Source organism: Echeneis naucrates, chromosome 15, assembly GCF_900963305.1.
Source record: "Echeneis naucrates chromosome 15, fEcheNa1.1, whole genome shotgun sequence".
Classification (NCBI taxonomy): Eukaryota; Metazoa; Chordata; class Actinopteri; order Carangiformes; family Echeneidae; genus Echeneis; species Echeneis naucrates.
The window spans coordinates 1,810,748-1,834,662 of NC_042525.1; the positions used below are offsets into that span (position 1 = coordinate 1,810,748).

At 42.7% G+C, this 23,915-nt stretch overlaps 2 protein-coding genes across 4 annotated transcripts; one reads left to right on the plus strand and one right to left on the minus strand.

Annotated features, from left to right (window-relative positions):
• Positions 1-3,168: 3,168 nt before the first annotated feature.
• On the plus strand, positions 3,169-8,647 carry znf518a (zinc finger protein 518A). Of its 2 annotated transcripts, none has more exons than XM_029521200.1 (3): positions 3,169-3,216; positions 4,104-6,188; positions 6,574-8,647. In XM_029521200.1, the coding sequence occupies exons 2-3, from the start codon at positions 4,127-4,129 to the stop codon at positions 7,185-7,187; spliced, it is 2,676 nt and encodes an 891-aa protein (XP_029377060.1). In that variant the 5' UTR covers positions 3,169-3,216; positions 4,104-4,126; the 3' UTR covers positions 7,188-8,647. The 2 variants fall into 2 exon arrangements, with proteins under 2 accessions (XP_029377060.1, XP_029377059.1); XM_029521199.1 differs by lacking the exon at positions 3,169-3,216 and adding an exon at positions 3,369-3,872.
• blnk (B cell linker) lies at positions 7,913-23,762 on the minus strand. Of its 2 annotated transcripts, XM_029521201.1 has the most exons (24): positions 23,531-23,762; positions 23,378-23,440; positions 17,812-17,858; positions 15,563-15,628; positions 14,953-14,999; positions 13,197-13,237; positions 12,991-13,108; positions 12,563-12,660; positions 12,339-12,411; positions 11,946-12,026; positions 11,663-11,688; positions 11,547-11,575; positions 11,408-11,458; positions 11,304-11,331; positions 11,167-11,218; positions 10,939-10,999; positions 10,822-10,849; positions 10,670-10,700; positions 10,338-10,413; positions 10,189-10,220; positions 9,992-10,047; positions 9,808-9,891; positions 9,572-9,727; positions 7,913-8,907 (listed from the first exon to the last, which is right to left on the minus strand). In XM_029521201.1, the coding sequence occupies exons 1-24, from the start codon at positions 23,597-23,599 to the stop codon at positions 8,791-8,793; spliced, it is 1,530 nt and encodes a 509-aa protein (XP_029377061.1). In that variant the 5' UTR covers positions 23,600-23,762; the 3' UTR covers positions 7,913-8,790. The 2 variants fall into 2 exon arrangements, with proteins under 2 accessions (XP_029377061.1, XP_029377062.1); XM_029521202.1 differs by lacking the exons at positions 17,812-17,858; positions 23,378-23,440; positions 23,531-23,762 and adding an exon at positions 15,869-16,187.
• Positions 23,763-23,915: the final 153 nt, after the last annotated feature.

Below are 23,915 nucleotides of genomic sequence, written 5' to 3' on the forward strand. Positions count from 1 at the left end.
CCGTGACACACACACACACACACTAACAAAACAAACCCGCACAACTGTTCCAACAACTGCGGACCGGCCGTTGTATGTTGTGTTTCTCTAAAGCGCAACAATAAAAAAAAATAATGATAATAATAATAATAATAATAAAAATTATAATAATGTTCATGTTTAAAAAGCGGAGACTCACCCAAACGAGCACATGCAGTGACTGTGGTCGGCAGTCTGTCTGGAGGAAAGTTCAGTCCAAACTATCCGGACACGCTCCGGCTCATTGTTGTAGTCAGTCCTGCTCAGCACGAGTTCAGCAAACGCCACTGCTGCCTTCAGGTGCCGTCGGAAAGAGCTGTTTCCAGCCCGGAGCGCACCCAAACCTGCTGGAGAGAAAAAAAAAAACAAAAAAGATGTACTCATTTTTTATTTCAGCTCCTTTCTGATATCTTTAATATTTTCAGCATCTTATTCTGTTTTCATCTCTTCAGTCTCCTTAAAATAGGATGAAAACATCCTCAAACTGCCACAATTCACTGTTGAAATTAGCTTGTGATGAGTTGAGTATAAGTTTTTTTTTTTTAAACTTTATTAACATCTCTCTGACATTTTTTCTGACCTAAGTAGGGATTTTTCCGATTTGCACCTGAAAGCATCACCCCGAGAGAGCCGCAGCCAATTAGAAGTGAGTATAAGTGCCAATATCCAATCAGTGCGTTGACTGTTGGCAGACAGATGGAGCCAACAGCCAATTAAAAAAGGAACTCGGGTTCTTATTTATAAAAAGGTCCAAAACTCCAAAACTGAAATGATGAGGACTCTCATGCTGATGGGTGACAGCCAAAATAAAAATAAAATATAGAATAAAACCCTCGTCAGCATTTTGCTCGTAATCTTACATTCACCTTAAAATACCAGTATTTACTGAAAGCTTGTTCTGTGCACATTTTCCATTAAATCCAGTTAGTTAAAGATGTCTGTGGGTCATTTCTAAAAAAGTTTGATATAAACTCTCTCACAGGAAGGTCTGGGGCCAATCAAAGTCACTTTAAAATCACTTTAAAAGGATGCGTTTATGTCTTCTTACATAGATAGTCTGCTTGTTTTGAGCTGATATTTTCAGTTTTACCTCGTTAAATTAAGAGAAATTAATCTGGTAACTGAAGCTGGAGTGTTTTGAAGTTAATTTACAAAATATGGTGCAAATCTGATCAAACTGCGGTGAAAATATCCATAGATGTATCTGGCTGTGCCTCATTTTGCACATTTGCAATAATCCTTCTGGTTTTCAGCAGGTCAGTCTGACTTCTCCTTAAAAGACGAACAATTATATCATATTGTGTGTTGCTGGTGAAATGTGTTCCTGCGCACACTCCTCAGAAAAGAAGCCACGCATATATAATGTTGACAAATTCAAAATGGGTCAGTTTGCTCTGGCAGCATGGCACAATTCAATCTGACCCAAATAGGTTAAAGCAGCATCAATGCTGCACAATGGCTCCGCTGTCCTTCAGCAGAAAAAGGCCTTTCAGATCATCTGCTGTCCCATGTTACCACAACAACTCAATTTCGTGGTGACGCAGAAAAACACAGTTTGTAGTTATGACAATAGAAAGCTGTGGTCAAGTAGCATCGTAGATTTGTACTGGAGTTCTGATCTGATCCGATGGTACGGAGGGAAAATTACATTTATTACTTAGAGATTTCATTAAAACAAATATGAATGCTTTTCTGGATGTTCTGAGTATCCAACGTCCAACTGACTGCACTAGAGGCCTTGATGTTGGGAATGTTTGTGTACTTCTGGGCACGTTTTAAGAGGAAATAGAGAAAACACACTTGAAAAAGAAGTCACACTTGTCTCATGTTGTGCTTGAATAATAAAAGAGAGCGTCTGGAGGTTGTGGTTGTCTGCGGGGGGTCACTCTTAAGAGGATTGGTAACATTAGCTGCTGTGGGGTGGAAGCTGTTGAGGTGGGGGGTTATCCCAGAGGAAACAAAGAGTGTTCTGGGTCGGAAAAAGATGCCCCCTTTGACCTGCTGTGGAGGGGGCAAATATGAAGTGGTGGTCCATCACTTATTGATATTATTCTGCCAGTGTGTGTGGAGGAAACTTTATCTGTTTATGATGCCTATTGTGGGTTTACACCTTCTGAGTTTATTTGTTTGGTTTGTTTCATTATATCTGTCTCATCTGCCATCTTTTGTTTTTCATGCTGCTTGAGTTTTATTTTTATTGCTATTATTGCACAACTATCTGCACACAGGAATAAATGCAATGTTTTTGTTTATTCCCTTTATCTATTTTGTCTCACTCCGTTTTGTGTTGTACGTTGTGTATTTATGTCTGACAACTTGCCGCTGTAGCATAAAGTGACTCAATCAACCAACCAGTCTATCCATGTATAGGAAAGCAGCAGGAAGCATCACAGCCTGGTTGAAATTCTCCCCTCTGGATGGCGTTACAGGACACTGTACACCAAAACAAGCTGCCTAACCCACAGCAACGCTTTCTCTCCTCAGCCGTTCACTCTGATCAATACTCAGAGATACTGAATTCATTTAGATAGTAATACACATCTAAGAAACGTTTAGCCCACCCATCCCCTGTCTGTTGTCCAATCCAGCATTTATTATCAATTTCTCTGCACTTCATCACTTATTATGACCGCCGTTGGCTTTCTTTCTACCTATTTGTTCAGTTTTTCTATCCAAGGCTTCTCTTTTCTTTTTTTATTTTTGGTCTAACAGTTGTGGGTTTTAAAAAAAAAAGCAGCATGCCTCTCACATTATAATGATTTACACGTTTAACTCAATACACTGATGATGATGATGATGATGATTATTATTGTAGGTCTGTGTGTTGTATGTCCTACGTGCATTTCATTGTTATCCTATCTATCCATATAATCTTTCCATCTATATATCTATCTATCTGCAGGGGGCAGCCTCACATGGACACACTGAGTAAATATATTTATCATCCTACAGTCTGGACTGATCTTGAATAATTCATGTGAGTGAGAAAAGCCGTGTTGGAGTCCAGAGGCTCCCAGAAGTTGAAGATCCGGGACAGGTCGGGGTTCGGTGCGGCTCTGCCCCCCCCCACCCCCACCGGTCCCGTCCCGTCCCGTCCCCCTCCTCCGGTGCGGGCTCCGGCTCCAGCTCACAGGCTGTAATCCCCGGATGAGACCATCATGGCTGCCACTCGCTGAGCTGTCAAGCTCTCCACAAAAGGTAAAAAAAAAAAAAAAACCAATCAAAACAAAAACAAAAAACAAAAAAACAACAAAAAAAACAAACCAACAAGATTTAAAAACAAAAAAACAAAAAACAAAAAAACAAATCGAGACAACCAGAACAAAAAAAAAAAAAAAAAAAGCTGGCATACGTTTTATTTCTCTCCTTCTTCCGCATCTTCCGCCGCGTTTTTCTGCAGAGGAACCCTCGATGCCACTCGGAGAACAACACAATGTTGTGGAGCAACTTTGTTTCCACGCTCGTTGCTTCGTCTTTCTCGTGCGTCACGTCCATTCGGATCGCGCACGCTTCCGCACTTCGCTCGGTTACTTTGTAGCACCGCGCGCGTGTTTCTTTCTTGTTTAGCGCGCGGACGGAAAAATGGACTTCAGTTTGACGTTAGTTTGCTGCTCGCTCCGACTCACACTCATCACTCTGTTGTGGTGAAGTCAAACTACACAATGGCCGCCGATTAATCTGCTGCGGGGAGTAATCTGCAGCCGGGGATCAATGTTGTGTCCATGTCGGGGAGATTGTTGGTTTTTGTTGGATTTTTTGTTGTTGTTGTTGTTGTTGTTGTTGCTGTTGTTGTTGCTGCTGCTGCTGCACCGCCCTGCACGCCGCGTTTCGTTGTGTGTGAAGTTTGTGAGCAGGTGAGTTGTGTGTCGCTGGGGGCTGGTAACAGTCAGAGTTCCCTGTTTTTTACCTGATGAATGAAATATTGTGCAGAAATGACCTCAGATTTGCAGCAACAGGTGGACTCTGAGAGAAGCAGCTGAAACAGAAGTGCAGGAATCGAACACTCACTCAGTTGTTGCTTTCACCCTGAAGCTGCTTTATATTAAGTGCTTTTTTTTTGTTTTTGTTTTTTGTTTTTGTTTCAGAAAGCTGAAAGCTCTCCGGTTCAATGGACACGTCTGCAGCTGCCGCCGCAGGAGATAGTGAACGCCGTCTCAAGAAGAAGGGCCGAAACGGGCACAAGCGGCTCCACCTCAGGAAGATTGCTGCTCAGTCCCCAACTATGCAAAGACAAGATAAGCGTGGACCAAAGAAGATAGCAGAAAAATGGGAGTGTGGCAAAGTGTGGCCTTTGAAGAAGGCCCAGCAGAGACTGAGGTGCAGGGCGAACGACGGCGGGACGGCGCTCAGCTTCACGTGCTCTCAGTGCAGGGACGACTTGGAATACGCTCCCAAAGACTTGGCGAGGCACTTTGAGCAAAAGCACCGAGGCAGCTCGCCGGCTTTCTCCTGTCAGGATTGTGCGTTCAACACGCACGAGTTTTCCTCGCTGCAGGTCCATCTGCTGAGCCACAAGGACACTTTTTCCAGCTGCGCCGTCTGCGACGACAACGTTCAGCGCACCTGGTCCGAATTCAGCGCGCATCTGAGCGCGTGCCACTCCCAAAACGGCAAATATACGTGCGGAACGTGTCACAGATTCTCCACAGGTGACATCAGAGCGTTTTTAGAGCACACACATGGACACAACTCGGGCCTGGAGGGAGCTAGTTCGGATTTATTTAAGGACAAGAACCAGCTGGGCCCGAAAACAAGCACTCAGGCCTTACGCTGTAAGCACTGCGGCTACAAGGCGTCTCAGAAGTGGCTGATTGTGAAGCACGTTAAAGCTGTCCACGTTTGCCAGAATGGCAACCGGAGGAGGAAAAAGAAGGAGCTTCATTCCATCGCAGTGAAACCAAACGACCCCATCCCAAAAATGAAGCCCAGATTAACGAGGAGCGCAGTGAGGGAAATGTGCTGGCTGACACAGGACTGCCTGTCTCTGCCAGGGAGAGAATTCCTGGATAAATACTGCCATCTGCCAGATCCACAAACAACCCTCGAGGAGACGCAACAGTTTTTGATGAAATCTGTCACTGGGGAAACCGGCGACCAGAAATGGACCAAGGCTCTCAAAACCGTTCTGTCGAACGTCCCTCAAGATGTGAATAATCACCTGAAGTCGGAGAGCGGCATCGTGGCCAACTCGTCGGATCTCACCGTGCTCACGGTGAAGAATAAGATAACTGTCGCTCAGTGTGGCGCTGCTTACGGCAAAAGGTTGAAAAGGACGCCGTCGTCAGACAAAGAGACCACTTTCTCTGAAAGTTCTGCAGACAACGCTCGGGGTGTCGTTGACCTAAACGGGTGTCAGCCAGATTTAAATGCTCCCACAGAGACTGAGTCCAAACTACATAATAACGTGTTGATGTTGCCCCGCAGCGAGGTGTCCCAGTGCACTCAGATGCAGGAAAACAGAGAGAATCAGGAGTTAAAGACGGGTAAGGAAGTTGAGGAAGATGGCAAGAAGCTGCAGGAGCCGATGCGTGAAGAAGGGGTTACTATCTCCGGGGAGCTGAAGCTGACAAACGAGAGCACAGAGCAGATATCTGTTCACAAAGTCCCGCCAAAAAGTAAGAGACAGAAAAGACGAAGGAAACGAAAGGCCGCTTCCAAAAAAATGGACAAAAGCTTCCCAGGACTGCCCTTAAAGATCGTGCTGAAGAAGAACCCCGTGAAGGGGAAGCAGTGGGTGTCGCAGAGCTCTCTGTCTCCGGTGGGAGGTGGGCCCCTGGGCGACTGTCCTGGGGGGCCGGAAACTACAGCACAGTGTCTCCTGACAGATGTTCAACAGAGGAAATGGACCAAAGCTCCAAAGATGGATCCGTCTGACCCTGACGAAGGCGCCGCCTCGGTCCTGCAATCGAAACTGGGAGAAGGATTCGACGCCGTGAAGCCGGTGGGGTGTAAAGATGTGGCAGAAAATGGGCCCGAAGTACTCGATACCTCGAACTGTCAGGAAGTGCAAGCTGAAATGGAGGCCGACCAGAGAAGGCCTTCGCCACGCCAACCCTCAGGAAGCGCCGTGGACTGCCGGGTGTCGGACAGCGAGAAGTGTTCGGCAGCCGACAAAGTGACTCCTCATCGCAGCTGCACCAGATCTCCCCAACCTGTTCTTACACCACCGGGTAAATGATGGCTTCATGCACAGACGTTAAAGATTTCAGCAGCATCAGTATTTTCTTGACGTTCATTTGAAGATTTTACACTTAAAGCCCCAGATGATGCAAAATTTGACAAAGAAGTTCACGTAATAGACCCACAATTAAATTTTTTTTTCTTTCATCAATGCATTTTTGATGAAATGGAAAAAAAGGAGCTGTTCAGTCAAACAAGCTGCTGTACGTCACCTTTTTTTCTGTCTAGCTTGCTCCTGTTGTGAGCGCCACGTGTTCTGCAGTGTCTTGTTTCTGACTCACGCAGTGATACGGGTCTGTGAACAGTAATTCACCATGTGACACTTAGGAACCAATCAGAGTTTTATAATTACTGTTTTCACCTTGTTCCCTCCAGGTGAGGTCAGCCTGGAGGATTCAGGCCTTCCATGTCCAGATGCAGAAGGTCCTGCAGACTCCAGCCCAGAGCTCCTCAGCAGCTCCTGTTTACCTGTGAGGAGATCACAGCCGGCCTCCGGGCTCGGGTGGCAACCGGTCCCAAAAACCCAGGAGAGGACGCTGAAGCTAGTCGCCATTAACTCATCGCAGCTGGTGAAGCGTCCGGCGGGAGACCAGCCTGTCGTGGTGCTAAATCATCCAGATGCTGACATCCCCGAGGTGGCCCGGATCATGCAGGTGGTCAACAGGTACAGAGGGGAGGTCCAGAAGGTCATGCTGTCCCGCAAGACTCTGAAGGCTCTCTCAGCCACGAGCAGCAACGTCCCCGAGACGGACGGGTTCGGTCACAGCTCCGTTCAGGAGAGGTTTATTTTGAAGATGAAGCTCCGCCGGCTGAGCAGGAAGAAGTACGAAGTCGTGGGCGCCGTCTCTCCCGGCAGAAGGAAGTTCCGTTGCTGGTTCTGCGGCAGGATCTTCGAGTGTCAGGAAATGTGGATGATCCATCGGCAGCGACATCTGATGGAGTGGAAAAGGCCAAACTGTGAAAACTTCAATGTCGCACACACTGGATGAAAACAAATACTCAAACACACACACACACAAAAAAAATAAGATGACGTCGCAATATGTCTCCTCAGATTTTTAAGGTCTTAAATAAGAATGTTTTTTTTTTTTTTTTGAGGACAATCAAATCATCATCATGCTTCCTGGAGGATTCAAGTTCTCAGGGTAACAAACATTTACCTTTTATCTCTCTCACAGTTTAAGTAGCTAAATCTAAAACTCTCTACAGCCACAAAGATGTTTCGATTCTTTTGTATGTTTGTCTACACAATAGCTTTATTTAAGGTGATTTGATTACACTGTCATCTGGAATCATGTATAGAACACTGTCATGTATATTTGCCATACCACCTTATGGATCAGTTCATGTACGGGTAGGCTCTACAGTGTGGTAGCTGTAATATTTATGTGTTTGGACCCACAGGTTACTCAGATATACCGAAACTGTATAAAAAAAAAAAACAACCAAAAAACCAAAAAAAGATAAGCTGTTTTATTCAACATTTATTTATGATTTAATGTTTAGTCTTTATATACATTTCTGGGAGGGGGGCTTTTTGATGAATCTGTATGATTTGTAAATTTGTATTTTTTTTTGTGTGTGTTTTGTATAAACTCCAGTTTTTCTCTAAGGTATATATCCATCAAATCAGAAGGAGAAGATATCCCTGAAGACACCACGAATAATTTCAATAAGTGAACCGACGTTTTGTGATGTAGATCTAATATTTGGATTTTGTTTGTCTGAGGCCCAAATCTTTTTTTTTTTTTTTTTTTCTTTCTCCTGAACGAGTTTCTGCACTCGTTTGACTTGAAATGATGATCTTATCTTATAATTGCACTATGAAAGGAGGATTTATATTTCCTGTTACCTCACCTTATCAGGCCTAGCTAAGCCTTTGACAATCTCAACCAGCGTCCTACTGTGGCTAAATATTTCCTTTTGCAGCCGTGATCCCTCAGTATTGAAAGCAAAGGGAAGTGTGGCTCCTCTTTATGTGCGTGTGTGTATTAAGGAAAATTGGACAGATGTAACTCAATTGTGGATATATAAATATATATATATATATAAATAAATATATACTTTTTCCAGTTTCAGTAAGATTTAAAATTGTGTCTGTAGTCCAGCTAGAGGTACTGTTAAAATATTCCCTGAGAAGTCTCACAAAGTGCCAAGGAGTTTTTGTTATGCAACGGATGTGCATGAGTATGATAGCATTACTTTTTGAGCAGAGAATAAATGGAGCTGCTGTCATTTCCTGGTTATATTTTGTGATGACTTAAGATGTGAGTTGAATTATGCAACACAAGAAAAGAGTTTTATTAAAACAAAATGTACAACTTTGTGTAAATTATTATAATATATTTTTCTTTTTCTTTTTTTTTTTTCCGGCTCCTGAAATGACTTTCTGACATGACTGAATTATTTCTCTACAGGAACACTGTGCCATTCACTTTAGTTCACTTTTTTTTTTTTTTTTTTTTTTTTTTATTGACAGAGCATTAAAAGAACTTTAATAAAACACAAGTTAAAAAGAGTCAGTGCTACTTCGGCTCTGCACGCAAGTCGTGTAAACGGTGTTGACTGAACGCTGCAGGTCTGATCGCTGGTCTACGGCCTCATGGGGAAGCACAGCTTGGTGGCGTCTTTGGAGTTACTGTGTCCGTCGATCAGCACCAGAGGAGTCCTTTGGTGGTTCTCAATGATGTGGGAGACGCTGTTGAAATACTGTTCAAGTAAAAGGAGGATTATCAGTTTGTGTTTCCAAATGTTGCTCCAAGTTTTCTGTGAATTAATTTTAACTTTGTTAGAGCTTTTGGTCTGTGCTTCCTTCCAGAAACTTATTTTTTGTTTTTTAAGCTGGCCTCAATTAAAAAAAAAAAAAAATTGAATTCAAACATTGAATGTTTTTTTTTTAGAAAGCAAAATTTAAATGGTAACTAAAATGTGCAGAAAACTAATAGGCAACAAAGTCAACATTAAATCAAAATCAGTAAAAGCTGATTTCCATTTGTGGTTTATTGTTCATGCTGACTCTCCAGCTGTCTGAGCTGATGCTCTATTTACTACATAGTGGCCCATATTTACCTAAATTAAAGCAGAACATGATGTGCTAACAGCACATTATTGCAGCTTTTAGTTTCTATTACGTTGAATTTAAGTGTCATTTCAAGGCCTTTTCACGGATATATAATTCAGTTTTAGACGCTTTTGGGCAGTGGCCTTAAATACCAACAGCTGCAGCTACTTCTGTATAAATTTTACGACCTGGGGCCGAGGCAGAAGTTCGGAATATCAGGCAACGTGTTGATTAAACTCTATAAACTGCAGAATGTCGACCGAAGCCTCAGCCACACAGAGAAGTGAGGCCCCCCCCCCCACTGACACCTACCTCCTCTCCTCTCTTCTCCCTCCCCAGTGCGTACTGCTGAGTGTTGGCTATGAAGCGGATCGGGATGTTGTACACTCTGCTGTTGTAAAACACCACTAAAGTGTAGGGCTGCTGAGCATCCTGGCCCGAGCTCCTCCTCACCATGAACGCCCCGTCCTGAAACACAACAAACCACGTTCACCAGCTGAGTTGGGGGGGGGGGTTGGATTAAGGACAGGAAATAAAACCATCCTCACTTTATTTGAGCGAAACAAAACTTCGTCAGCAGTCCTGCGGTCGCATGAGCTGGCGTACCAGGGTTTGTTGTAGACTTCTGCATCCTGAGATGTGGTCAGAGTCAAACAGGACATTTTCACACCTACTGAGACACGTACAAAAAACAACAACTTATTTCACAATATCACATTTTGCGTGGATCACCTTATCTTCGTCTCTGGGCCTGTTATCAGCAGCAGCATTTTGTCTGTCAGTTGGTTCTGAGGAAAACAAGGACACAAACATTATAATTATGGTGTTTTGTTGTGATGTAGCTGTAAATACATCCACATTTTGTGCCTAAATCTGTCTCTGAAAGTTAATACAGCGTGTTTGGGCAGGCAGGCTGAAGCTGCACTTACTGAATGACGGGGAGAACTGTGGAAGAGGGATCCTGCAGGATGAACCACAGACAGAGCAGACTACAGTAAATACCCAACACACAACACAATCGCTCGAATTCAGGAGGCATGACAAGCGTCAGCATGAGGCAGAGTTAAAAAGCTCTAACTTGGGTCGTTTCAGGTCCAGAGTAAAAGCCTTTGGGGAGACTTTAAAGTCGCTGTGCATCACAGGCAGCGTTTGGCCTGTAAAAATCCAAACACACTGATGTTTACTTCTCAGGAATGTGTGAAATCTGTAAATACTTTTTTCAGAAGTTTGACAGGTTTTATTTATATTTATATATATTTCATTACATCATCATGGGACACTAAAGGTCACTGAGGTCAAATGAAATGGACGCTGTAATAGAAACAGAGTAGTATAGAAATCGATGGCACTGACTAACTTCCATGATTATCTGAATGTGACTAAAATGAAAAACGTATGTGAACAACTTACTTTCAAATTCCCTCGGCTTTGAATCTGGTTTCTGCAAGAGATGTAAAAAAATAAAAAGATTTTTTCCCCTCATCAGTTGATCAAATGAGGGTGATATTCTGGCTTGTATGCATAATTTATTTTGGTTTTGTGTGTTTAATAAATATTCCTACCGGCCTCAGAGGCGGTTTCGGTGACCTCCTGAGAGAGAAAAAAGGAGATTGTGATCAAATTTCCTCGTCTTTAAAATCAAATGGTGATTTAAGTGTAATCAGACAGCTGATGCTCACTCTCTGGGAAGAGGTTTGGGTAGAGGAGGAGGAGGACAATCTGCAGGTTTATTGCGAGGACCTGGAGGAGGACATGATATAAAAAATATGTGGTATTTTAATCGACCTTTATTTTAGGCTGCAGAGAGATCTGTTGCTGCGGTTTGCCACTAGATGGCAGAATATGAATCACGCTGGCTGTTTGAACTCAAAATGAGCAGGAGAACAGTTGATTGATTTAAAACTCACTCTCATCTGGATCACAAACTTCGTATTCATCATCCCCGGTCAGCTCCTGGACCTGCAGGGTCAAAAAGCCAACAATTCGATGTCCAGCTCATATCAAGTCTCAGAAAATAGCTCTTTTATAGACAGCCGTCACTTACAGGAGTCGGAGTTCTCCTCACATTCATCCTAAAAACAGCAACAACAAGTTTAGTAACAGCAAAGGAATACAACAACTGTGTGTGAAAAGTGTGAGGAGTTGTACCTGGGACTCGCTTTGGGCACTAAAGGGTGCGACGTAGTGACTGGACACAATCTGCAACACAGAAGGATGGAAAATGTAAAGCTACACATTCAAGTTGTAATTCAATGAAACTGTAACTCTGTACAGCTAATGGACTGACCTGTTCACAGGAGGAGATACTGAAGTCTCCTGCAAAGACGCCAAATAATAAAATGTAAGCGACTTTTACCTCCACATTTAAAGGCGTCCTAAACATACCTTACATTAGCAGCTCACCTCTTTCTCAGGAACTTCATAAAAATCTGGAGAAAGAAAATCAGAGTCAGAACAATTTGTGTTTTTGTCATCACCAAGTCGTTCACTTGTGTTTGCACAAACTGCTTTCGACTGCATCTCACTGATGTGTAGTGTCAGACATCAGACACTCCAATGGGATAATTTGGGATTACTTCTGGGTGGAGTTCAGAAAAGCTGCTAACATCAGCGTGTGATGTAAATCCCCCACAAACATTTGGATAATCAGCCACAGCAGGTACAAGATGTTTATTGTTGTACCAACCAGGACTGGGCGGGCGGTCTGGTGGGGCTGTAGGCAACATGGGCAGGTCCCTCCCCGCTCTGCTCCCCATCCTCAACCGATCTGAGGACAGACGTGGAGAGAATCTTCTATTTATTCAGCACAGATAGAACTCTAAAAACTCTGAAGGAAATTCCCGTTCCATACAACACTGAGAGAAGAAAAATATTAAATATCATACGTTTAGACTTAAAAGTAAATAAAATATAAATATGAAAATATTCAATAGAAAGTAAAATGCAAGCAAGCATGCCTCCCACAGCGAAGGAGAGCAGAATTACACTGCTCATAATGTGCTATAAACTTAATGGAGAGATTTTACCACTTCTTTTATTCCCCTGGTTCTTATTTTCCTTATTTGGACGCATATCTTACTGGTAGGCGGATCCTCCGCAGGTTCTATGTAGTTGTCATCATCGTTGGCGCCGTCTGGGTCGATGTAATCTTCCTGCCAAGCGGCACATTGTGAGAAAAGAGCCACGTCAGCTGTCAACATTCATTGAAATACATGGAACATGTCAGTGTTTTGCACAAATAAGAGGAAGTTGGAGGCCTGCGGGACGGTATTTATGTAAGCTTGAGTTTAAATGCTGCTTTACGTCATCAGTGTGGGTGGGCTCCGGGGGCAGTTGTTTGGAGGCTCTGCCTGGGTGGAGGGGCTTCCTGGGTGGCCGGCTGGGTCGGCTACGACAGCTGTCTGGAAAGGAGAAGCAGAAGCAGAAGCAGGACATCAACATTTGCATGAAGCACCACTCAGAGGAGTGTTGTGGCTTTGGAGGACAAGGTGGTCTATTGAAGCAGTTCTACTTCTGGTACTTCACGTCAGGTATGCCGATGACTGAAGCCTGACAGAGACCAGTAAAGGTCTGAAGATGGACCTACATGAGGTCTTCAGCTAATTATCAATCAGAAAACATTCTCCTCTGATTGACTTTTGTTACTACAACTTCAGAGAAAGATGGGGAGATGATTATATCTTCTTAAAGGCATGAAAGGGTGACATGGAACTTTTAAAAACTGTTCTGACCGAGGTACTCCCCCCTTGGCAGCGAAGCACAGGGGACTGTGGGGAGGGCTCTGTGGGAGGGTGGGGGCTCGTAGCTGCTGTCCTGGTCCCCATGTGGATCCTCGTATGTTTCGTTATCCTGGAAACGACATACTCATGCAATTAAAACAAATATCTCAAAACCAGCTGTTCAAGTTATCTGGAAAATGAAATTTGGCCCAACTCACATAGTCGGGTTCAGACAGTTCATCGCTGTCTCTGTCGTCATCTGCAGACACAGACGTGAGAAGCAGTTTCGTTACATGGGGTTGGCTTTCAAATGTGTAAAAGCAGATTTCATTATATCCAGAAAACATATTAAGCAGCAGAATTTTATTCACGGAAAGCAGCTGCAATCTCCGAACAAAACCTCAGCAGGTCTGTTGTGGAAGCAGCAGAGTGTGTCTGAATCTCTGAATATGTAATTTCATTGCGATTTGTATGATCCAATTGGAAAGGAAGCGTGAGATAATTAAGCACAGTATGCATCTCACAACAACAGCTGGAAACAGCTGAGGGGATGTAAACTTCTTTCTGAGGCCCATTTGCAACTGAAGTGAAACCGCGCTGAAGTTAAATTTGGATATCTGCGTGTGGTCTGATATTAGCTGATAATTCCAAGTTTTCCAACTGTGTTGAGAAAGGAATGAGGTAATGAACGGGATTGAGCATCAATCCACAAAAAAAATCTGATACAGTCAGTCCGGATTAGGCTTAAAAATGTTCTTGTGACTTGAGAATTTCTCCGTGAGGGGAATTAAATTTATTGTACTTGATTTAGACTATTTCACATTTTTTTTGTAATTTAAAACGCTTCCATTTTTAGATGAACTAAAAGTCTTCCTTTCCCGCGATGGTGCCTTTAATGATCTCCAGAGTTTGTTCCCTCCCTCCCACTGCTCTTATTCATTTCATGACATCAGACTCAGGCCTCAAAACCTCAAATCAGTGAGCTCCTCGCTCTCTCACTGTTTCAGACTTTGGCTCTGTCGGCCTCATTCTCAAACAATCTGTTCAATCCAGCAGAGTCCATGTTGCTTGACGATGAAATCACTGTAAACCGCTAAAAACCACAAACTCAGCTTTTCTCCTGCCGTCATCACATGACACATCTCCCTCTTCTCGTTCTCATTTTATTTCAGATGGCTTTGCTGAATGAGTTTGACTAGATAATTCTTTCCAGCGAGTCTTTTTACCTTGAATGCTCTTTATTTTATTTCTTTTTTTTTTTTTTCGTTAAGCGACTCCGTCATATTAGCTTTGGACCGCTCTGTATGAAATTAGTGAAATGAAATCCTGTGTGGAGGAAAATCCTCCCATGTTTGGTTATTTGGTTAGAAAAATCCAAACTTCTTCTCTTTGTTGGTTTTAAGGTGTTTTAAGGACAGAGTACCTCATCCATTCCCTCTGACCAGCCTTCTGATCCTGACCTCGCCTGTTACCTGCTCCCTGCCTGCCCCACAACGTTGTTGTGCATGGTAGCATAAATAAATCATATTCTCTGGATGTTTGATAAAAGGCAGACCAGAAATCACAATATTATTTTTATCATTTTCTGTAAATGGAATCATAGTTGTACATTATCCCAGCGTTTTTATTTTTTCTGCATATTGTGCAGCCCGGACATGTAAACATTTGCCCTGTAAATGTTTCTGCTCATTTGCGGCCGAATCCAAAAGCTCTCGTGCAGGATCTGAGACTGAGGTGGACAAATCTTACATTTAAACCTTTTAAACCTCATTTTTTTAAATATCTGACATGAAGTCAGAATAATGACTGAGACAAACAGTGGAACTGTTGATTTCTTGGACATGAACAGGCACAATTATCGCTTCAAATGTACATTTAAATGTGTGTTTTTGGAATTTAAGCAGAGGACAGTCTCCCTTTTCCTGTCTTAACACAACTCTACCACATGGAAGCAGAGATGAAAACGCTTCTTACCTCTGTAATCTCTCGCAGGTACCTTTGGAAGTGGTTTGCCTTTCAGCCTGCCACACAGAGATTTGAGTGTGAACACATTATGACTGTTTACTATTAATACAAGAAGTCAGCTCTGATGGAAATATGGCTGTCTGAGTGCTGACACATTGTCCTGGTGGGAGGCTTTTTGTTTCCACACGTCACAGGAGACACCTGCGCTGCAGAGCTGTGAAAGCTCTATATTTACTTTGACGTGATGATGTGCAGATTTTCCCGACTTGTCAAGACCAAATAGCCTCAGAAACAGTTTGTCATTACACTCGTTACCCTCCTGTGTTTAACGAGGGCTCATTTCAGGAAAGGAAAGTGAAAAAGAAGACATCTGTTCGAGTTATTTTCGGCTCGCGGGTCTCTTTCTGTCTGTTATTCCAACGGTTGTGAAAGAGGAATTGACATCCTCCACTGATGCATGTACATTCACACAATTGAGATTTTTAACATCAGGAAATTTCCCACTGGTTCACACTTAGTGAAACAACACATATGAAATCACTCTGCTGTGTTTTCACTGCCCACTCCTAGCACTTCAAAAAAAAAGTTTTAGTGGAGATTTGAAAGTTTTTCGACTGACCGTCTTAGTTTATCCAACAAGGTCCCTTCGTTTTTCCTGATGTCTTGAACGATCTTCTGAAGCTGCCTGGAAAACACACAATTTCACACCACGAGCTCTTTAGAAAATGAAATTTGCATCATGACAAGCTGTCAAAATTTCAACTGTTTAGTTGAAAACATGTTTTTGCTAGAGTTGTGGTTTCATTTGTCCAAAACGCAAAAAAATGTCACAGTTTATAAAAAGATTCACACAAAGTGACCAGACGTTGTGTCATCGTCTGCATAGAAACAAAGGTACAACTGAAACTCAAACTCCGAGTCTTACCGAATCTTCGCTGTGGCAGGAGCAGCCAGTTTACCCAAAGAATCCATGTTCATTTTAAAAACGATTGTTTGCATTTTTTCAGCCGCCTTGTGCTTCGGGCCTGCGCTGCTTCTGCTGCTCTGTTTGGCCCAGAGTCACGTCTTTGTCAAAGAGGGGAGGGAATTTATTCAGAGTTACCACCTCTGAAAAATCACTTCTCTTTTTCACCTCCTGCCCGCCGACTCACAACACACACAGATTTCAGAGACTGCACTTTCAGCAGACCTGTTGCATCACGACTCTCATGACTATTCAGTTCTAGACTTTTAACCTCAGACAGTAACAAACACTGTATGTCACCTGAATGTGGTCCTCTGGAAATTTAAATTTTCATTAATTAAATTTCACAATCCACAAAGTGCAGGACAACTGCAATTTAAAAGCTTCTTTCCTCACAGCAGCTATAAGCATTATTCCTGCAGCTGCTGCTGGACGTCCACGCCTGTTTGTTAGCGTCAAACGTGTGTGAAAGGTCATGCATGAGCTGTCTTGGAAAGTACTGTTTTGTAAGCCTGAAGATTTTCTATAAATAGAGAACAACAGTGTGTGTAACCTTTTCTGTCAGACAGGCAGGAAGATCATCTATTACTGTGTGTGCAGTTTGTGTAGAAAATTGAACAAAGTTTGGCTGGTTCGCACAATTTCAAAAGGCCGTTTGATGGCTAGGACGTGGTTTGTGGTTGAGGATATAATTAGTTTTAAGTTCAGGTTTGGTATTTAAATGAAATGTCCCAGATTGGGGAGAGATGAGGAAGAAATACAGGATGCCAACTTGTGTCCACACAGCTATAGAAAGTGTGCGTCTGTGATCATCGTGAGGATGTTTTTGCAAAATAAATGTCAGCTCTAATTCTGATCACAGAAAAAGAGGAGAAACCAAGACGCTGCCGGAGAAACGCTCACACTGTGCAAGCGTTTAAAAAGGCACTTTTGGATTTTTAAGGAAGAAACTGCGATGAATCGCTATGAAGGAAAAAGGTCAGCAGTCACAACACAGTCCAGCAGTAAATGTGAAATTACACCGGAAACCTACATGTCAAACTTAAACTCGTGCCAAAGTGTTCCCACATTCATCCACTCTGATCTACAAGTCCTGACAAACGACAGCCTTCGAGCCTTTCAGGAAATATAAATGTACTCCATGCTACTGAAACGACATACAACTTCCTGAATGTGTGATTTCATCACCTAAAAATGGGAACTTAAAGAGAAAGCCAACGGAAGTTCAGGACTGAAAAATTCACCTTTTCAGTGTAAGAAAAGTTTAATATCAGAGTGGACGTAAAAATGGTCTTCCCTCGTTTTGAGGGGAAATAAATGTGAAAGTTTTGACAATAGAAAAGACTCAAATGTCATACAAATTATATAACAATTGTAAATATTAAATGGATATTGCAAAATTAATAGATGCGTTATTTTCATTTGAGCTGTTAACTCGAGTGAACAGTGTCGGTTTGTGTGAGACACAGACGCACAAATTCACATAAACACGAACACACGTGGGGATTGAAGAGGAACAAACAAGAGCAAACACATGTTCAAAAAACGTGCAGGTGCAGTCAGACAAAACCTCCCGACAACACACTCGCACACAAATCCAGCTGTCAGCGTTTGTTTGCCTGAGAATGTGACATTTTCAGGATTTCTCTACACAAATCTGAAGACCGAAGAGCCACAAACCTCCTTTCTATCTCATGACCATTGGGGGTGGGTGGGGGGGCGACTCCATTGAAGTCTATGGGAAAATTTCCCTAGTTTTCACTTGATTTACTATCCCATTAAAGATTTCACATGATGCCAAATGTGCACAGTTCAGTCATCAAGAGGAGAGAAACATGAATGAGCTGCCAGGCCTGCAGGCTGATTGATGTGTGTGACGTCGGCGGCGTAGGTGTGTTACTCACGGCAGGTGGATGAGACTAAACTTGCTCATGTCGCTGTCAGACAGGTTCTGTGAAAGCACCAAAGAAATCAGGTGTAAGCAGTCGGTGACGAGCTGTGGTGGGGGGTGGGGGGGAGAAATAAAGATCACAGAGTTCAGGCGACACCAGAAGTGTGTCACCTCCTGCAGCTGCAGAAATGCATTCTCTCCCAGCTGACAGGAGATGGCAGCATCTCACTGACGCCTCGTTCAGATGCATTAACAGAAAAAAACAACACAAAAACTGAAGCTACTGCTGAAAGATATTCTGGGAGATTCAGGGTCGGAGATGGTTGCATACATTAAAGTAACCGAGCAGGACTGGAGGTCAGATATTGCTCCGGCTCCACAGAGAAGTTGGAGGCCGGTGCTTTGCTTCAGGGTGCCCTCATGATATAAAAGAGTCAGTCCAGTCGTTTTTTATTTATGAGGTAATTTAAAACAGCAGTGATAGAACACAAGAACAGCGACACAAAGCAAAAGCCGAAATCCCCCCAAAGTAAAACAACTGTGACCTGATTTCCTTTCGTGTAAATAAACAATCGTCAGGTGATTTTTTTTTTTTTTCTGAAAATACAAACGCACACGTTAAAGAAACGTTATCCCACAACCTGCTGCATTGTAATTTTTCAGATGAATTTTAATGTCTGTGTTACAGTAAGGAGATTGAGATTCATAAATGATTACCATAAAATATGCAACAAATCTCACTAAATTATGTATTCCCCTCTTCATTTATAATTCATCGCTCCAGGTCGTTACTTGCTTTGTCGCTACTCTGTTTTATATTTGTCACAACGTGATGAAGATCCGTGACAACAGATGTTTATAAGTCTTTATTGTTCTTTTTATCGCACGAGGTGTGAAATGGATAAAAGCTTGTTAGAGGAGGTTAATGTACGAGGTTTGGGTCCAGTGCAGCTGGTTAATTCAGGTATGAATAATGTATGATCGGCCCTTGATGTGCAGCGTCTCCTGTGAAATGTGACTGTTTAAAGAACTTTTGAGAGGCCTGCATGTCGATTGTGAGATATTCCAGGTGGTGTGAGGCTTTCAGAGGGGGGCAGCTTGATAACGCGTTACCTTCAGTGTGTGCAAATGCAATAAATGCATGCATCTGAACAGTACCTGTTATTTTCTCACTTGTAAGTCAGAGAGCTTTCCTTCAAAGAACTGAACTGTGGCCTCATCCCTCCGGTCTGCAGGGCGGGGAAAAGAAAACCCTATCTGTGAAAAATCAGACTTAGCCTTTGACACTGAATGAAATATCAAATAGCCCGCCCCAGTGGATCCTCACTGAATTATTTATGGCACTGTCTGTGCTTGTTTGAATGAGACAACAGTTTTACAAGCTGCAGCCTCTCCTTTGTACCGTCGGCCTACATCGGAGCGGAAAACGATATCTACATTTTTACGTGTGTAACTCGCAGGGAACCCAATTAAGACCAGAGGACGGGATTTTCTGGATGTGATCTGTCTAAAGAGTAAAATACGTGAGCGTGTTTTATCGGTGATTGATTTTTAATGTCACCTGCGTTGGTTGGTGATTTTAATCCCATCTGCTGTTTGAATGTGGAGAACATGTACTAGTTTAATGTGGATCACGTCACATCCAGAACTAAATCATTATCTTTCAAAGCGGTTGTGAAGTTTTGTTTGTTGTTGTTGTTTTTTTTTTTTTATTCTATTCAGTGTGAAATTTGACTTTTGTAACTAATCTCTCACGTTGGATTGTTAAAGAACTTTACATGGTGACAGAAAAATCAAAGCGTCTTCAGCTTCAGCCCATTAGACTGCAGACTCAGTATTTCTCTCTTTCTCTTTTATTTTTTTAATTTGTTACGCTGTTATTCAAAATTTCTACACAAATGCAAAACAATGTAAAAGTTTTTATTTGGGACCAAAGTTGTGGACGGATGCAGACTTCTGTTAGCGTTCGGTTGCTACCATGATGTTCAGGTTGGGATGTATGTTGTCTGTGTTGATTAACAGTTTTTAATCATCAAAAACAAAATTCATTTAAAAGCTTTAAAGGAGCTGCTTAAGCTGCTGATTTAGCTGCTGAGACCATCAGCTGCTTGTTACATTAGCAGGAAGTGATGATATGTGCTTCTTGGCTCGGTATTGGAAAGCGATGAAGCTAGGAGGTTAGCATGCTAATGCTAAGTAAAAGAAAGAAAGCAATAGAAATGGAGACTTAGCAAGACTCTTTCCTTATGCCTTCTCTGCCTCTGTGAGCCTGCAAAGAAACTATACGACAACGATGATGGCGCCAACAAACGCAGAGCAGAGCAGCTGCCAAAGTTTTAGGTACACCACCGAATGTGAAATCTCAGTTTCACCCAAAAAAACCCCAAAAGAAACGGTTTTTTTCTGTTCCCATGTGGTTCCCAGCAGCAAGTGGAGAGTTCGAAGGGAAAACCACCTCTTCCTGATTCCGTGATGCTGCATTTCTTCTCCGGGTAGAGAGAACGGCTTTCTGTCGGTTCCAAATTATAGGAGTTATAATTAAATCTTTTAAGATTAAAGTTTTTTTTCTTTTTCTTTTTCTCCTAAAAGGGAACTGTGTAAAAATTCAACTTGCAGTTAGTGACTGAAAATGGTCTCTGTTCCCTAAAAGGCGCCTTATAAAAACCACATTGTTGAGATTTATGCAGCCCGCTGCGACTTCTGATGCCAACAACAAAGTCATTATGGGATTTCTGCTGTCTGTTTTGAGTGGCCTTTGTTTGCAGCGTTGATGTCACACACAGAAGTTGAAAGTGACTTCCTCATCCAGCCGCGGCGTCACAGAGATGGAGGCCGACAGCTCTTTTGATCTACTGCATGTCTCTTTTAATCCGTCTACCTGTGTGATCGAACAAGGCATCAAAAGGACGGAGATTACCTTTATCTACCCGTCATTCCCATCCACACTGTAGTACACTGCGGAAAATCGCTGCCCGTCACTCAGACAGAATGAGATTGTGTTTTTTCTCCCCTAATTCTCACCCGCTCAGGATGCGTGGTAGGCCTGAGTTTCCTGCTTACTTTTATTTATTTTTTTAAGGACTGTATGACCTTTGCTTCATCTACTGTATAAACATCATATGAATATGCAAAGCAAGCCAAAGGCAGCACAGTTTGTGGATGCCCTCTCTGCCCTCAGACACATGCTGAGCTGAGTCAAACACCGCTCATCATAAATCTTCTTTTCTTATATATCGCTTCGTCTTTATCAGTTCAAAAACGCAGAGCAGAGCAGGTGGTGATGAAAAAGCAGCTCCAGTCTTTGTTCTCATGATCAGGGTGGTGACCAGGAGACGACATCACAGATGGAAGTGGCCGACATGAGACGTCTGCAGCTGGAGGGACTACATATCCCATCTGGCCCGGGAAGACTGGGAAAGCGTTAGCAGAGAGAGAGAGGGATGTCTGGGATTCTGCCCTTAGTCTGCTGCCACCATTCTTCTTTCAGAAAAAAATGGAAGTACGATTCAGGAACATGTTGTGTATTAAAGCCACACAGATGTGTCTTAAGTATTAAATTCGAGCTAAACATGTAGAGAGATTTTACTTTGAATTTTCCTTCCTCTTCCTGCAGTAAATTATGAAACGTCTTCTACGTGTGTGTGGATAAGTTTCAACATCAGACTTGAAGTTGTGTACTCGACCACATTTAGCTTTCAAAGCAGCTGCAATGACATGAAATCCTGTTTGCACCTACTTGTGTTAAGCTGCGGTTCAAACTGACCGAAGTAAAACCTCTGTAGTCGCAGACTGTGCACGCTCATACAAAGTTTCCACAAGTGCAAACATCTAAACTATGAGTAAAGAACATTTTTAAGTGGACGGTGAAAAAAAAAAAAGCTAAAGCATAAATAATACACCTAAATATGTCTGTTTTATTTCATCCTGCTGCTTTGGAACCCAACTCTGATTTAATCTACGCTGGAGCATCAAAGTGTTGACAGTTGCTCACATAAAATCCTGCAGTAGAAAGACATTAGACATTTCACTGCCAGAAGCAACTGTAAAAAAAAACAAACAAACAAACAAAACAAACCAAACACAAATAACTAAAACTTCTGTTTTTCTTCCCAAAGTGGATAATTATGAGTAAAGAGCACCACCTGCTGAAACTCCCCTCATCATGGGGCAGAGATGAGGCCCGTCTCAAACTGAAGAAATAAAAATGTCTGTGAGTTCAGATTGTAAATTAAACAGTCAAACTTTTCAGAAAAATGGCACAGATGCAATCTTTTTGTTTCAGTAGATGGGAAGCAGCTTTAAGGCTGATTTCAGGCTGATGTCCACGTTTATAGGCAGTCGACACCTACAGGCCCGTTCGTGGAGTCTATCCTCCAGCGACTATGAATGTGTGCAGCGATTCTTTAAATAGCTGTTGATGTATTTCCCTCTGAACTCCAAATCTCAGCCCGATAGCAGCACAAAAGGTGAAGCCAGCTAAAATCAGTCTAATCCATCCTCTGGGGGCCACGAATGTTTGTACACAAATCCCCGTCAATCCAAGAACTGCTGAGCTTTTTGAATCCGGACCAAAAAGAAATCCGCAGAACCGATCTGCCAAAATTCAATACACCAAACAAGAGCAGGTGCAGAAGTTTTAAAACAGGCTGAATGTTCGTCAGACTCTGCTGTTGATGGGCGGCCACGATGAAATATTCACGGTCAATATGAGCGCGTACTTACGGGAGCTTAACTGGACTCCAGGCACCGGCTGGACCTGCAGCTTACGGATCTATCAGTCGATACACAAACTGTGTGCGCTCTGAAACATCCACATGTGGAGGATGGAGACAGAAGGCGGAGGAAACGATTAAAGGTGTTGATAAAAGTCGGATGTTTCCACAGACAGGCCGGAGGCTCACGGGAGGCGTTCCTCAGTCCCCATCAGAGGTTACAAAGCCGTGCTTAAGCTATTTCACCGCATTAACTCCTTCTCCCACATGACTGAGGCAGATTTAATGATACTTAAGTGAAATAAGTGGGGATCACAGCTTTAATAGCCCGGTGACTCATTTCAAAGCTCTCACTCTCTTCCTAACTGAGCTGCAGAAAGATCACACACGGCGTCGGATAATGGCACCGAGAGGAGAGCGACCTCGAAGCAGAAGTTCAGACCGGCTTACTTCCACGTTGGAGGGATCTCTTGTGAACTGATGAATGCAGGAACTGAGGCAACTGAGGGTGTTTACACTGGGTTGTGTTACTGCTGAGGATTTATTACTTCAATCATTTCCTAAAGTCTCCAAATGAGAAAATCTCAATACAAACTTAACCGACTTTGAAATAAAACAGAACTATACGAAACTTTTAGCAAAACTTATCACTGACATCTCCAGAAAATGTAATTATTCTGCTTTCCTTAATATCATAATAACAACAACAACAACAACGACAATGGAGGATTTGTCCATTTTGATGTAATCACAGTGAGAAATCAAACACAACCGCAGCCAGCATCTGATCCTGAATGGATTTGTTGATTTATAACAGCGAGAGAGCAAAAAAGGTATTTTCTGGAAAGTGTTTCATGATTGACTCACCAGAAATCTCTGTCCACTGATTCTCAGTCTTCTGACAGTGGTGGCACATTCTTGCATGCTGTTCTGAGGGCAGAGGAGACACTAAATCAGCTTTTTGAACATTTTATTTGCATTTTACGGCACGAACACAAAATGATTTCATCTTGTGCTCACCTTGCTCAGAAAGAGGGCCACCTGTGCCTGATCCCACCCCTCGCACTCTTCTCTGGACGGCAGGTTCATCTCCGTCTCGACGGGGAATCTCAGGGCAGCAGTGAGCGTTGTAGACTGAGCGGTCAGCTCCGGCAGGGAGAAGTACACACAGGGAAGTCACCTCATTAAAGTCAAAAGATATTCTCTGTCTCAGCTCTAATGTGGCAACTCACAGCCTTCTTTCTGTCCTTTTTATGTGTAAAAATATATAATTGCAGCTGTCATTGCAATAGCGGCTTCCACAAAGGGGAAGCAAGGACTTCCTCATCATTATTATAAAGAGAAGAGACTTAAGAAACTGAAGTGTCATCAGAGCATCCCGGTTTCAGTTAACCTCCATTTACGA

Coding starts and splice junctions, on each gene's coding strand:
- znf518a (XM_029521200.1), top strand. CDS start 4,127: ATGGACACGTCTGCAGCTGCCGCCGCAGGAGATAGTGAACGCCGTCTC. Junction 6,189..6,573: donor ACCTGTTCTTACACCACCGG/GTAAATGATGGC, acceptor TGTTCCCTCCAG/GTGAGGTCAGCCTGGAGGAT.
- blnk (XM_029521201.1), bottom strand. CDS start 23,599: ATGAACCTGCCGTCCAGAGAAGAGTGCGAGGGGTGGGATCAGGCACAG. Junction 15,629..17,811: donor TTTAGTCTCATCCACCTGCC/GTGAGTAACACA, acceptor TGTGTTTTCCAG/GCAGCTTCAGAAGATCGTTC. Junction 10,048..10,188: donor ACAGTTCTCCCCGTCATTCA/GTAAGTGCAGCT, acceptor TGTTTTCCTCAG/AACCAACTGACAGACAAAAT.